General features: G+C 43.3%; 1 protein-coding gene across 2 annotated transcripts in view; it reads right to left on the minus strand.

Moving 5' to 3' along the window:
* The window catches only part of Znf541 (zinc finger protein 541), a 28,934-nt gene extending 24,913 nt beyond the window's left edge, over positions 1 to 4,021 (minus strand). For both annotated transcript variants that reach the window (XM_005361069.3, XM_005361068.2), the window contains exon 1: positions 3,715 to 4,021. In XM_005361069.3, coding sequence (XP_005361126.1) covers positions 3,715 to 4,021 — 307 coding nt within the window. The remainder of the gene's footprint in view (positions 1 to 3,714) is intronic.
* Positions 4,022 to 15,558: the final 11,537 nt, after the last annotated feature.

Raw genomic sequence — 15,558 nt, forward strand, 5'->3', positions numbered from 1 at the left:
AAAAAAAAAAAAAGTTAATTTAAGTAGAAACAGGCAGACTGGAGTTTATTGGCAGAGAGATGGGATCGTTTTAGTCCCCTCCTTGTATGTGTCTGAATTACCCACATTTTCTGTATCTCTTAGTAAAATGACAGCTGGTATTTTTATGAATTCTGTCTCATGAGGAGCAGCTGAAGGAATTGGGGACATTCAGGTGGGAAAGGGAGTTATAATCAAGTACTGGAAAGACCAGCGCATGGAGAAAGAGCAGCTTGCCTCTATCCTGTTTCAGGGGGGCAGAGAGAGATTTGGGACAAGACTGAAGGGAGAAAAATCACTGTGGTGAGAAACTGAACAACTCTAAAAGTATAAATAAGAGAACCAGGCTCCCTCAGGATACAGTTCTTAGCCTTGCTGGGGTGCTTTAAGTACACATTAAAGCAACTATAAAACTAGAAAACAAACTACAGCAAAACAAAGCTGCTAAGGGCACCAAACCAGGTAAAGTCATGGCCTAAACAGTCACTTGAGCTTTCTAGAAAGCAATGTCATGAAGCTGAAAGTTGTGAGCAGAATGTTCAGTGAACTAACTCAAAAGAAGATTCAGTATGTAAAGTTGTTCACAAGCGCTGGAAAGAAAGAGTTCTGGCTGCTCTCTTGCAAAGGACCAGACGGATTCCAGATTCCAGCACCCATGGCAGGCAATTCACTACTACTTCTAACTACAGCTCTGTCTTCCACAGGTTACCTACATACACGTGGAATACATTAACACATACACATAAATAAAATAGTTTTAAAGCTGTTCATAGAAACACTACTACAGCTCTGTCTTCCACAGGTTACCTACATACATGTGGAATACATTAACACATACACATAAATAAAATAGTTTTAAAGCTGTTCATTGAAACACTTTAATAGTCCAACATGACTGTGATCTGACAACACACTAGAACACCTATGACAATAACGATCAATTCAATCTTACATAGGAATCCAAATACATCAAACTTTTTGGAGGGTAGTTGAGACAGAATCTCTCTCTGTATAGCCCTGCTTGTCCTGGAGCTCACTCTGTAGACCAGGCTAGCCTTGAACTCACAGAGATCCACTTGTCTCTGTCTCCTGAGTGTTAGGATTAAAGGTGTGCACCACCACTGCCTGGCTTCAAATACACCAAGCTTTTAAACCATCAAACACCATCACATTATTTAAGTGGATGAGTATATTGCTGTATATGGGGCCTTTCACATGAATTAACTCTATGAAACAACATATACCTGGGCAATTTCACCCATGCATTTGAAGACTCATGAGCTAGACCTATTGGTGCATACCTGTAGTTCCAGCTAAAGCAGGAGAACTGCTGAGTTCAAGCCAGTCTGGAAGACACAGTGGATAGTACCCCACCCCTGCACACACACAACAAAACAAAACAAAAAACCAATGCAAACTAAGTATTTACATGTGCAGTATATGACTGAAAGGTGTTTTTCTCTTGCTTATAACTATATTTTCTATAATAGACATATTTATTTATTATTTATTCATTTGGTTGGTTGGTTAGTTTTTGAGACAGGGTTTCTCTGTGTAGCCCTGGTTGTTCTGGAACTCATCTATAGGTCAGGCTGACCTCAGACTCAGAAATCCACCTGCCTCTACCTCCCAAGTGCTAGGATTAAAGGAGTGCGACCACCCTAGAACATTTTACTTCTCTGATTTAAAAAATTAATATAAACAGGAGTTTTGGCTCATGCCAGTAGTCATGAACACTTGGGAAATGCTGAGACAGGAGGATTACTCAGAGTCTGAGGACATCCTGGACAACACAGTGAGAATCTGTCTTAAAAAAACAAGTAAAAATGAATGAAATTTGGGCATGAGTATATGCCTGCAGTCCCAAATACTCAGGAGGCCGAGGCAAGAAAACTGTTGGAGCCCAGGAAGTTAGTTGATCAATAGCATAGTGAGATACCCATCTCAAAAACAAAAATGAGGAAAATGGCACAAAATTGAATTTAATTTCAAAAGCATGGAATTGAAATTTAATATATGAGGGGGCAGAATAACAGCTGAATATTAAGGAAGGCTAAACTAAGCAGAACTCTAAGAATAATTGATGACAATTAGGGTTCACATCCCCACCACTAGTGTTTTTCAGTATTTTGTGTCCAAAGATGAGTGCTACAACACAGCCCTGGGCCTGGTTAGTGCAGCAGAAATCTCCCCATGTGAACACTCATGATTCTAAGTCCTGCTATGCCATCATTCCAACACAGACTCAGGCCTGACACTGCTTGGTCATCATCATCATTATTATTATTATTATTATTATTATTATTAATTTTTTGTGGAGTGGGACTTTTAAAATCTTTCATGGTAGCAAATTTTTAGCACTTCCTCAGACACAGTTCCACCAGATTACTAGCTGTGTAGACTGGCATTTGCACGTGGATTTCCCTGTGAAAGATGTGACTATAAACTCCCAGGATCTCTAGCCCTGTTAAACCATTGAAGCAACTTGCCAGGAACCAATAAAGAGGGTCCAAACCAAACCAAACCAAAGAATTCACATCTACAGGAGGACAACAGCAAACCAAACTGAGACTTACCCAAGATTTCAATTGTTTCACTAATTCTCCCCTTGTTCTTCCATGGCTAAAGAAAAAAGTTTGGAACTGAATCCAAAAGCTTGGAACTGAATACTTTTGAGATGAAGTATTACTGACAGCATTCAGTATCGGTTGAACAGTTAGCTGGGAATGGTGGCACAATCTATAAAGTATATAGTCTTGGCTCCTGGACAGACTGAGGCAAGAGGTCTGCTGGAGCCTTGGTGTTCTGAAAAGATGGCAAGACCTCTTTTAAAAAGACAAAGCAAAGTCGGTGGTGAAGGTGCATGCCTTTAATCCCAGCACTCAGGGAGACGGAGGCAGGTGGATCTCTATGAGTTGGAGGCCAGCCTGATCTACAGAGTCAGTTCCAGGACAGCTGGAGATACACAGAGAAATCCTGTCTCAAAAACAAACAAAGAAACAAAAAACAAAAAACAAACAAAAAAACAAAAAACAAACAAAAAAAACCAAAAAAACAAAAAAAGACAAAACAGAAAGAAATCAACCTCCTCCTAACACCTGTCTGGTACATTATGGTCTATGGAAGGCTTTTGCAGTCTTTTTCGCTTCTCACCACGGTTGTTTTGGGGTAGGGGGCATGAGAGAATTGGGGTCCCCCCTTACTTTACAGATGAGTACATGAGGCCTGGAAAAGTTAAGACAAGCACAGAACTTAATGGATAGGATCCTAGCTCATTCTGCAAGAATGAAGGGTACAGCAATGATAGGAAGGTCTCCTACAAAGCTGATGGTCTGCCTACACACCCACTTCTCAATCTTGGTCCCTAGGGTTAGGGTTCCCTTTCCTTCAGAAGTTGGGAACAATTCCAAAGTAGGCAAAAAGGCTCCCAAAGAAGCACGGATTTTTGTTTTGTTTTTCTTTCTTTCCTTCCTTCCCTTTTGTTTAGTATGTCTGTTTTTGGAGACTGTGTCTTACTATGTAGCTCTGGCTGGCCTTAAATTTGTAGTGTTTCTCCTGTATTTGTCTTCTACATGTTGAGATTATGAGCATGTACCACCATCCCCAGTTAAGGAGAATTTTCCTAGCTAATGCCTGCAGATTTGATCCCTGGCTGGCTGCAGAAAGTATGGGTGCTCTGTCCATTAAGAGCCTCACCTTGTAAGGAGGTCTGGGATTCGGAGTCTGCATATTCTTCCAACAGTTTCACAGAGTCGCTGTCCTTCCCTGAATACAGAGATAAGGTGTCCAGATTGTCCTCCAGCACCTCGCTGGGCATATCTGATGTGGAGAGACTGGGATCAAGATCCAAACCGCTTAGGCCAGCATAGAGCAGGTCCTGTGTGCTGGGGCCCAGGTCCCGGTTGAGTGTGTCACTGCAGTTGAGCCCTTGACTCTCGGAGAAGGAAGAGAGGTGCCCTTCTGATGGAAGGGCTCCCTCTTCCCCAAGGTTATATGGCTCCATAGTTTTCCACAGCCAGGTCCTGGCCAGAGCCTGTCTCCAGACAAGCAAGGCCGTGTCCAGAGTCAGAAAGGAGAGAGCACTTGCTGGCAGTTAGCTTCTGAAAAATGAACAAGGAGGAGTCAGAATTAAGAGATGGTAGATATGGTAGGCAGAGTGTAGACTTGGAAATGGAGCAGCCCAAAGGGGTTTGTTCTTGGCCAATTCTTGGCCACCTGACCTTGGGCAGGTCCTATGAGGCCCATTTCCTTATCTGTCAACTGGACAGAACAGCACATGGTGGACTCTAGAGTCCTTTCCCTCCTGTTATAAGCACAGGAGAGAGCAGATAGACTTTAATGCGTGTCCAGGCAGAAAAGGCAAATAAGGAAACCCCAAGTGCTAGAAACAAGAAAACGCAAAGCTAGATGTGTAGGCACAAGTCAGAACATTGAAAAATTCATGCCTGGGTTTAAGCTTGGGCCTGCTTATCCATTTGTTCTATGTGGCCAAGAGACACATGAAATACCACTGGCCAAATAGAGACATGATGTCTATGTAAAACAACGTAGACTGGCAAAGTCTGGTACAAAAAATGAGTTTCGGTATAGATTTAATATAGATTAAATGTTGAAGTTAGGCTGGGAATGTGGCTCATTTAGCAGAATGCTTGTCTAGCACAAACTTCTAGAGGTTCCATCCCCAGCATCACATAAACTGGGCATGCCTGTAATCCCAGCACTTGGGAGATGGAGGCAAGACATTTTTGGCTACATAGACAGTTTGAGGCTGAGACACAGTCTTAGCCATCCTCCCATCCTGATCATAAAAGGAATAAGAGAGGAGGTATCACTAACCACTTCTAGTGATAAAATAAAAAGGATCATAAATAAGTACTATGAAAAACTGTGTTTAGACAGTGTGTCCACACAGTAGATCAACTACACGACACACCACCCATGACCCAAGTCATTCAGCTCAAACACAAAAAGTTCAATGAGCAAATTCCTCAAAATAGACAAACTACTAAAGCTCACTCAAAAAGAAGAAAACACATAAATTATCCTAGCAAATAAAAAAGTTAGGGAATGTGTCATGGTGCCTACCTATATTCCTAGCACTCCAGAGGCTGAATGGGAAGAGCCCTTGAATCCAGGAGTTCAAGACTGGCCTAGGAAACACAAGTGGGTGGAGAAGAAAAGAGAACAGGGGGAGAGGAAGAGAAGGATAGAGAGAGGGGAGAATGGGAGGGGAAGGAAAGGTAAGAAGAGGACAGGTACAGAAAAGAAAGGGGAAGAAGGAAAATATTAAATTAGTAATTCAAATACTTCCCATTCATCCCATCAATCCCATCACAGAAATACTAACAAAAATTAACTTTATCAAAACTCTCAGTAACGGTGAAAGTTTTGCAGCCCCTAGTAGGCCTCTGAAGGAAAAGGTGACCCACTGGATGGAGCAGAGTTCTTGAGATATTCTAACTTACCCTAGCCCATCCCTCTCCCTGGCTCAGCAATGTTCTTGAAGAGGCAGTTGTGTATCTGGTGTGGGTTCCTGGTGCTGGAAGGAAAAGAGTAGAATTTGTTCTTAAAGAACCACAGCCTCCCATCTGACGTGTAATGGCTCCTGAAAGTTCATGGCAAAGTCTTGATCTTCTTTTGCCTAATTTGGAAACTCCTCAGGGAGAAAATTGGTTTTAAGAGAGCAGCTGCTGAAGCCTGCAGCAAAGAACTGACTTGGTAAAGTCAGTGAGAAAGCTGGGGTGATGGTGCCCCACGAGATAAGAACTGAGAAGCTTTCACGCTTGGGTTTCTCACAGAGTTGGACACAATCATATCACACCACCCATCAACTGCTCCCCCAGAAACTAGTCTATGTAGCTCAAAGTCATCAGTACACACAAACGTGCATGGCATGCTCAGGACACTTCTAATCACAAGTCAAACCTGGAAGCTACCAAGGGTCTCCCAGATGTGAATGGACAGTGCTGCATATTGAGACAGTAGTAAAGAGGCAATGAGTGGAATGCTGTGCGTACTGATGCACGCCTTTAATCTTAGCACTCACAAGGCGGAGGCAGGCAGAGCTCTATGAATTTGAGGCCTGCTCTACCTAGCAAGTTCCAAGCCAGCCAGGGTGACAGTGAGACCCTCTCTCAAAAACAGACAAACAAAGCCGGGCAGTGGTGGTGCACGCCTTTAATCCCAGCACTAGGGAGGCAGAGGCAGGCGGATCTCTGTGAGTTCGAGACCAGCCTGGTCTACAAGAGCTAGTGCCAGGACAGGCTCCAAAGCTACAGAGAAACCCTGTCTCAAAAAACTAAAATAAATAAATAAATAAATTAATTAATTGTAATGTGCAATGGTGATACACACCTTTAATTTCAGTACTCCGGAGGCAGAGGCAGGAGGATCACTGCAGGTTCGAGGCCTGGCCTACAGAGCAAGTTCCAGGACTGACTCCATATCTACTGAGAAACCCTGTCTTGAAAAACAAAACAAAAAATGTGGTGTAAGGCAGATCTCTGTGAGTTCCAGACCAGCTTGGTCTAGTGAGTTCCTGAACAACCCAGGCTATATAGAGAGAACCTGTCTCAAAACAAACAAAACAAACACAATAATTGCAATGTCAATATCTGATATTTCACCCCCAAAGGGGTCACAACCCACAGGTTAAGAACCACTGTTCCAGAGGAACTGGGTTTGATTCTCAGCACCCACATGATAGATCACAACCATCCACAACTCCAGTTTCAGGAGATCTGATGCCCTCTTGTGACCTTCATGGGCACCAGGCATGCCCAGACATACATATATGGAAGCAAAATATTTATGCAAAATAAATCATAATAATGGTGAAAACATCACCCATTTTAGCCAGGAACCACAGAATCACACCACACGAGGGTGGGAACTAGTGTAAACATGGACTTAGTCACGTTCACTCCTGAGGCAGCTCTATGTAATCCTGGGAATCTAGAAGGTGGGTGAGTACATGGTCTGAAAAGACCTGGCAAGATTCCAAGTGTTCCCTCTAACTAAGCTTTGCTCTACTTAAGTAAGGCTAAGGCAGAGCTCTGCGTAACAGTGTTGATGGCTGCTTCATACTCTAACAAGGTATGCTACAAGCACCAGTTGATTGGTTTGGTTATTGCTGGGCCATTTACTGACATCTTTGTCACTGCCTCAGTACTAGATTTAATTTATCAAGCATGAGGACCTGACTTCAATGTCTAGCACCCATGTAAAAAGCCAGGTGTGGCAGTGTGATTACACACCTGAAACCACAGTGCTGAGTGTGGGGTCAGGAGGATCTAGGGCTTGCTGCTCCACCAGTCTAACCAAATTGATAAGCTCCAAGTTCAGAAAGAGACCCTGCTCTAAAATTAAGGCGTAAAAAGGCTAGGGATATGGCTTAGTAGATAAAGTGCTTACCGTACAGAATTTAGATCCCCATCACCCACATAAAAAGCTGGGCTAGTAGCCTACTTGTAATCCTAGTGCCTAGAGACAAAGATGGGGAATCCCTGGGACAACCCCACTGACTAGACTAGCTGAATCAGTGAGCTCCAATTCAAGGGCTTCAGCAAATAAAATGAAGAGTGTTGGATGAAGATACTCAACGTCAACCTCTAGCCTCCACAGCACATACATATGTATATGTGACAGCACACATGTGCACCCCAATACATAAAATAGATAAAATAGGTGATATAAAAAGATGGACCAGCAAGATGGCTCAGAAGGAAAGGCACTTACTACTAAGCCTGAGGACCTGAGTTAAGTCTTTGGGACCCACCTGGTAAAAGGATAGAATCAGTTTCCACAAACTGTCCTGTGACCTTCACACAGGCACAAATGTACACACACACACACACACACACACACACAATAATAATAAAAAATTTAAAGTGAAGGGTGATTGAAGAGAATACAATAGTCACCCTTAGGCCTCTACATGTACACAAATGTCCACACACCTCTGACACACACATTTGAACACATAAACACATACACACACATGTACACAGCACCATGTGGTTCAGGTTTGGAAACTAAATTAGACTTGAGATGCCTCCAGATTCTCAGAGTTTCCTGGGTTTCCGATAAGCAGAGTGGGGGTGCACCTATAAGCAAAAGGGATCTCTCTACCTTGCAGAGCAGCTTCTACAGAGCAGTGCTACTAGCTGCGAGAAAAGGCCCTATCCCCTTCATCAACCAGTAAAAATGAGCTCATAATAATCACTCCTGTTGGAGACTGGAAAAATGGCTCAGAGGTTAAGAGCACTGGCTGCTCTTCCACAGGACCTATGTACAACCCAGCATTCACTCTGCAGCTCACAAGTCTATAATTCTGAGATCTGACACCCTCACACAGCTAGCTATACATACATGCATAACACCAATGCACATAAAATAAAAATAAATTATTTTTAAAACATCACTTCTGTTAAGCACTTTCTGTGAGTCAGATTTGGAAACAAGGGCTTTCTGAGCATTTAACTCACCAACAAGTAATTACAGCAACCAACAAGTAATTCTGTTATCACTCCTTCGAAACAGTTTGAGGAACTAAAGGACTGAATGATCAAACCAGAGTCAATAGGGAACTGGTGGGAAAGCTAGACTTGAAACCTAGACATCTGATTTTAGGGCCTGCATTCCTAAAAACAAAACAAAACCCAACAACCATATTGCTCTGATTAAACTAGAAGGCGTAAAAACCAGACAGAAGAACATGACTGCAATGCCAGCACTTAGGAGGCTGAGACAGTGGAATCACAGCAAGGACAAGGTTGGTTTGGTCTGCACAGAGAATTCCAGAACAACACCAATAACCTGAGCAGACCTATAAGGTATCCAGGGTTGAGGCATGGGGCACGATGACATTTGGCTTTCTTTTCTTTTCTTTCTTTCTTTCTTTCTTTCTTTCTTTCTTTTCTTTTTCTTTTTCTTTTTCTTTTTTTTTTTGTCTTTTGAGACAGGGTTTCTCTGTGGCTTTGGAGCCTGTCCTGGAACTAGCTCTGTAGACCAGGCTGGTCTCGAACTCACAGAGATCCGCCTGCCTCTGCCTCCCAAGTGCTGGGATTAAAGGTGTGCGCCACCACCACTGACATTTGCTTTCCAACATACTTCTGAGTTCAGAACCTACAGCCTGCTCTGAGCCTCAGGCAGTAGTGCACATCTGATTTGCTCTGTCAACAAATAAATTAATCCATAGGTGTTTTAGTCATGATGGCAGTACTGATGATTGAATGGAGGTCTTGTACACCCTAGGCAAGTGCTTTTGGGACCTTGAATTTGATATGGAGTAGACCTGGAACTCCTAATCCTCCTGCCTCCATCTCCCCAAGTGCAAGAAATGCATGTGACTTCTAAGAATCTTGTAATTTTCTTTTTTTACTCTGAAGACAATCTAAAAGAAAAAGCCCAGGAATATGTGGATCATTAATGATCCCTTAGAAGGAAGCACTAAGGAGGCAGTCTGTTTTTGTTTTCTGTCAGAAAGTACTACTTTTGACTATTGCAGGCTAAAGAGAGGAGGATGCAGGTAGATTCAGCTAACTGGGGTCCAAGTGATACAATGACTTTTTTTGGCCTCCCAGGCACCAATACAGACATGTAGAAAGATAAATTTTTTGTTTTGTTTCTCTGTGTAGCCCTGGATGTCCTGGAACTCACTCTGTAGACCAGGCTGTCTCAAACTCAGAGATCTGTCTGCCTCTGCCTTCTGAGTGCTATGATTAGAGACATACACCACCATTGCCCTGCCAAGATAAATCTTTTTTAAAAAATGCAAAAAGTGGTTAGAGAATTGAGACACGACAAGGTTTTGGCTAAAGCCAAAAAGGGCCAGTAAGATAGTCATCAAGAGAACCCTTTCTAGGAACATTGAAGATGGCAGTTCTCTCATTAAAATAATGTTTGCAATTTGATTAAACTGACTGGACTGCCTTGTTTGCATTTCATTTGCAAGTTAATTTTAGCTTTATAGATGCATAAGGGCTGTGAGCTTTAGAACCTTATGCCTTGTTTATCATCATGGATGCCTTGCTGAACAGTTTAGAAAACAATGTAATTCAACAGTGGGGATCCAAAGCAACGCTATTATGTTTTCTTTTTTAAAAGGCCCACCACTAGCCGGGCGATGGTGGCGCACGCCTTTAATCCCAGCACTCGGGAGGCAGAGGCAAGCGGATCTCTGTGAGTTCGAGACCAGCCTGGTCTACAGAGCTAGTTCCAGGACAGGCTCCAAAGCCACAGAGAAACCCTGTCTTGAAAAACAAAAAAAAAAGGCCCACCACAAGCTAGGAGAGGGCTTAGTTGGTAAAGTGCTTGTTATGCATGCATGACAGCCTGAGTGTGGATCCTTGAAATGTAAAATGATGGGCACAGTGGCATGTGCCTGTAACCCTATGACTGGAGGGGCTGGGGGGAGGCAGAGACCAGGTTCCTAAATCTCATTAGCCAGCCAGTCTAGCTGAAGGGATGAGTTTCAAGTTCTGTAAGAGATCCTGTCTCAAAAATAAAGGTAGAACAATTGAAAAGAGATGAATCTTTGCCATATCATGCAACATAACACACACACACGTGCACATACTTACATTAAGAAATATAACACAAAAATAAAGGCTAATCAAGCCAAACATGGTAGCTCATATCATAGCTCAATATGAGAGACAGTGCTCTAAACAGAGCATAAAAGACCACTGTGAGTTTAAGGCCAGCCATGGTGACACAGTAAGAAACTATCTCAAAACAAATAAATAATTATAATAAAGTTGAGCATGGGCAGATGTTTGCAATCCCAGCACTTAGGTAGAAGGATCAGGAGTTCAGGCCAGCCTCAGTTATTACATAGCAAGACAACATGAAACCTTGTCTCTCCAAACCACATACTAGTAAATGAATAAATAGGGCCTATTATAAACTATAGACCCATTTTCTTTGGCCTATACAGAATTTTCACAAATTGAATTAATCAGCAAATTTTTTTTTCATGAAGAGATTTTTATTTTTAGCTACAGTGGCACTTGCCTACAATCCCAGTACTTGGGTGGAGAGGTCATAAGACGATCAAGGCCAGTCTGAGCTACATAGTTAGATTCTGTCTCAAAAATCAAGGGCTGGAGAGAGATCTCAGTGGTAAACCACTGTGTAAAGGCACAACCCTTGCTCTATCCTAGCATAATTAGAGTCTTTCCTTTACATATGCACATTTCTATCAGCTCCTGAAAACTTTTAGATTTGATATTCCCTGACAGGGAACAACAGGACAGAGCCAGAGATAACTGTCCTCTCTAACAAGGGCTCATGTCCTCTTCAGCCCATAGTCTCTACTTGTCTCCCTGGCAGACCCTTGTAATAATCATACTCACGATAACAGCATGGACATTATTGAGGCTTAATTACATGTCAAGCACTGCTGGGATCACTCATGCCATTTTTAGTTCCCTCATTCCCCCTCTCTCTCTGAGGCATGTGCTACATTATTAACCTTGCCATGGGTAACTCCAGCTCAGAGTTAGAATCCTGCCCTATGCAGTCTGATCTGGAAGCCTTCACACTTAAGCACTCTACTATGCTATTATCCCACACGTGGCATTGGACTCCTGTACCTCATTGTGAAGTTGAACAATCCAGGAAGACCTCCTGCTCTAGCCATATGGCTTTAACCAGAGAACTGATTCATTTCCTCTGATCAATTATTTACAGACTGGATTTTGTCTTGTGTAGTAGCAGCATATGACTATATTTCTAGCACATGGGAAACTGAGGCAGGGAATTGAGAGTCTGAGACCAGTGTGGACTATATAGCAAAGTTCTGCCATATGAAAAAAAAAAAAGGAGACTCAAAGGAATCTGAAGGACACTTAAGAAGAAAGACTCTGGCATCCAGTCAACTAAAGGAGGAAAGGAAGCCGGGCGGTGGTGGCATGTGCCTTTAATCCCAGCACTCGGGAGGCAGAGGCAGAGGCAGAGGCAGAGGCAGGCAGATCTCTGGGAGTTTGAGACCAGCCTGGTCTACAGAGCTAGTTCTAGGACGGGCTCCAAAAGCTACAGAGAAACCCTGTCTCGAAAAACCAAAAGGAGGAAAGGAGACTCCGAAACTCCTTCCGTCCCACAAGCTGTCCTAGCAATGAAAGGAAACACTGACATCTAGAGTAACAATCAGGGCATGGTGGCATACACCTCAATTCCAGTCACTGGGGTGGGGGTGGAAGCAGGACCACCAGGAGTTCAAGGTTATCCTCACGAGTACACAGTGAGTTTAAGCCTGGGACCCTTTTTGAAAAAAGAGGAAAACACAAAATAAAATCTAGAAAACCATTTTTTCTATCTTTTTAAAAAAATATATAATTTATTTTATGTTCATTGGTGTTTTGTCTGCATGTATGTCTGTGTGAGGGTGTCAGAAGCCCTGTAACTGGAGTTACAGGTAGGTGTGAGCTGCCATGTGGGTGCTGGGAATTGTTCTAGTCTTCTGGAAGAGCAGCCATTACCCTTAACTGCTGGGCCATCTTTTCATCTCACTAGTCCTTCAACTTTGTTCCCCCAAGACAGGGTTACTCTGTGTAGCCCTGGCTGTCCTGGAACTCAATTTGTAGACCAGACTGGCCTAGAACTCAGAGATATGCCTGCCTCTGCCTCCCAAGAGATGGGATTAAAGGTATGCACCACCATAACTAACTCAAAAATATATTTTCACATTGTCTTCATTTTTTTTTGAGACAGGACTTCACTCTAGTTCAGGCTGGCCTTGAACTCTAACAATCCTTCTGCCTCAGCTTTCTGAGTGCTGGGGTTATTGGTGTGATCAATACTCTTTAAGTTTTTTTGTTTTTACTGTTTTCTTAAGGCAGGGTTATATGCATCCCATTTGTATACTTCAAACTCATAGAAGAGAATGACCTTAAACTTCTGATCCTCTGGTCTCCATCTCTCAAGTGTTGGCAGGATAGGTGTGTACCTCCACACTGGGTTTTATTCAGTGCTGAAGATCACATCAGGGCTTCATGAGTGCTAGGGAAGTACTCTCACAACTGAGCTACATCTCCTGCCCTACCAATTTAAAAAATTATGAGTATGTTTTGCCTATATGTATGTCTTTGTACTACATGCATTCAGTGCCCAGGAAAGCCAGATGAGGGTCCTGGCTTCTGGGACTGGGTTAATAGATGGTTATGAGTCATCATGTGGATGCTAGGAATTGACCCCAGATTCTTTGAAAAAGTAGCCAATATTCTTAATAAGACACCTCTCCAGTAGGGTGGTGGTGGTGCATGCCTTTAATCCCAGCACTCAGGAGGCAGAGACAGGAGGATATCTGTGAGTTCGAGGCTAGGACAAGCTCCAAAACTATAGAGAAACCCTGTCTTGGACAAAAAAACAAACAAACAAAAAAAAAACAAAAAACAAACCCAAAAAACAACAAAAAAAAAAGGCATTTCTTCAGTCCCTGCCCTGCCATTTTAAAACTATTAAATTCATTGTTAGCACTGGTAATTTAACTTTCACATAAAGACAGTTTACAAGACTTGTGTTAAAAAGAATTCTTGCAAACCTGGCCTGGCATTTTTTTAAAAAAAATATTTTATATATAATTTTTATAAAATATATATATATATGAATATATATATGAATGCTCTATTTGCATGAATGCTTGCATGACAGAAGAGGGCGTCAGATTCTATTAGAAATGGTTGTGAGCAGCCATTTGGTTGGTAAGAGTTGAACTCAAGACCTCTGGAAGGGCAACCTGTGCTCTTAACCACTGAACCATCTCTCCAGTGCCCCTGAACTGGTATTTCTGATTGGCTCCCTGCACTAGCTGCCATCACTCAATGAAGAGAACATAATTTGATTACCATAATCTTTTCTACTATGACCTCACTTGCTTGTTCTTGTAGGGATCTGAGTTGCTACCCTGAACCGGCAGAAAAGGTAAAAGGTTTTTGATTTTTGTTTTGCAATGAACATCAACAACGAAAACATACTTCAATCTGCCTTCCTCAGAAGACATCAGCATGCATGCAACCTGAGATATTTTTCAGTGACTCCCTTATGCTTATACTTATCCTTCTGCTGATTTTGTCAGAAATGTGTATAGTCTTCACACTGGTGTAGAGATGCTCAGAAATGCTGGAAAGTGATCCACAGGACACAGCAGGTGGTCTTTGAATAGGTGCAAAAGAAGGAAACTCGGCCTGGGTGGTGGCTCTCGCCTTTATCCCAGTGGTCCGGAGGCAGAGACAGGCAGATCTCTGTGAGTTCAAGGCCAGCCTTGTCTATGGAGCAAGTTCCAGGATAGGCTCTAAAGTTATAGTAAAACCCTGTTTCAAACAAACAAACAAAAACAAAAGAAAGAAGGAAGGAAGGAAACTCACCCCAAAAGCAAGTGAGTGACTCTCCAGGGAACAGGAGGGCCTGGCTTAGGCCCCACAGGAAAAGGGGTTCAGGTGGAATCAGACCTTCGCTATCTCCTCCTGGAAAGGTGAGGTGGTAACTTTTGAAAACTCATCCAATAACTTTTGCCCTGAAAACAGGTAGTGAAAAGGAAAGGACAGTCAGAACTTGGATCCCCAAACAAGCAGAGAAACAGGTATGAAATTGAGAAGAAAAACCATTTGGGGAGGAAGTGGAGCAATACTAAGCTGAAGAGATAAAGATGGAGGAAATTACTTTTTTTAAAACCTTATTTCTTCCCCACCACTCCAGCCAGGTAGGAGTAACCTAGAGGGTTTTGTGGGGACACAATCTAATTGTGGGAGAATTGATGATGAAAAGGAATTTGAGGGGCAGGGAAGTAAGAAGGAAGGTTTGGAGGAGCAAACACATTAGATGAGAAACTGGAAGAAATGAGTTGGTTTCTTGTAATTGGAAAAATATTCCAAAATGGGGGATTGTAGTCCAGATAATATTACTATTATTCAATTTTTTGCTGGAATCTGGGAGATCTTGGTTGAAAAAACATAGTAATTTTGCTAGAAAAAGTATAGGGAGAGGCCTCTAGAGGCATGATCAAGGAAGAGAGGAGAGTTTGTTGCTCCTGTTGAAAGAGCCTCAAAAAGAGATACATCCGGGTCCCCCAAAACAGAACACCTGAGGAGGAAGGGGGCGGTCAGCAGAGGGGCCTGCGAATGCAAGGCCGCGGTGCAGAAGGCACAGAGGTCGGGTAGGGCCCGCGGCTCGAGCTGGGGCACTGCGAGGGGGCAGTTGGGGGACCTGGCAGGAACCGGGTAGAAAATAAAGGTGGGTGCAGTGGGCTGGAGCCACTCCAAGAGTCTTCTCCAAGGAGGAAGGGGCTGCGGGGGGTGCAGAAGGAGCGTGCGCGACGCGGAGCTGAGCGGCGTCCTTGGACAGGGGCCTCAGAGGCCTGCGCTTGGGGAGGAAGATGAAGCCAAGGAGAGGGTGAAGAGGGGTCGAGGTGAGAGGAAAGAGCGGGCAGACAGGGCTAGGGAGAGAGGGGAAAGGGGCAAGGGCAGCAGCAACCGGGTTTTACCCGCCCCCGGGGGCTCGCGCGCCGGGCCTCGTGCCTCGCGCCTCGCGGGGCCTTCTCAG

The sequence above is a fragment of the Microtus ochrogaster genome, linkage group LG4 (assembly GCF_000317375.1).
Source record: "Microtus ochrogaster isolate Prairie Vole_2 linkage group LG4, MicOch1.0, whole genome shotgun sequence".
NCBI classification, from domain to species: domain Eukaryota; kingdom Metazoa; phylum Chordata; class Mammalia; order Rodentia; family Cricetidae; genus Microtus; species Microtus ochrogaster.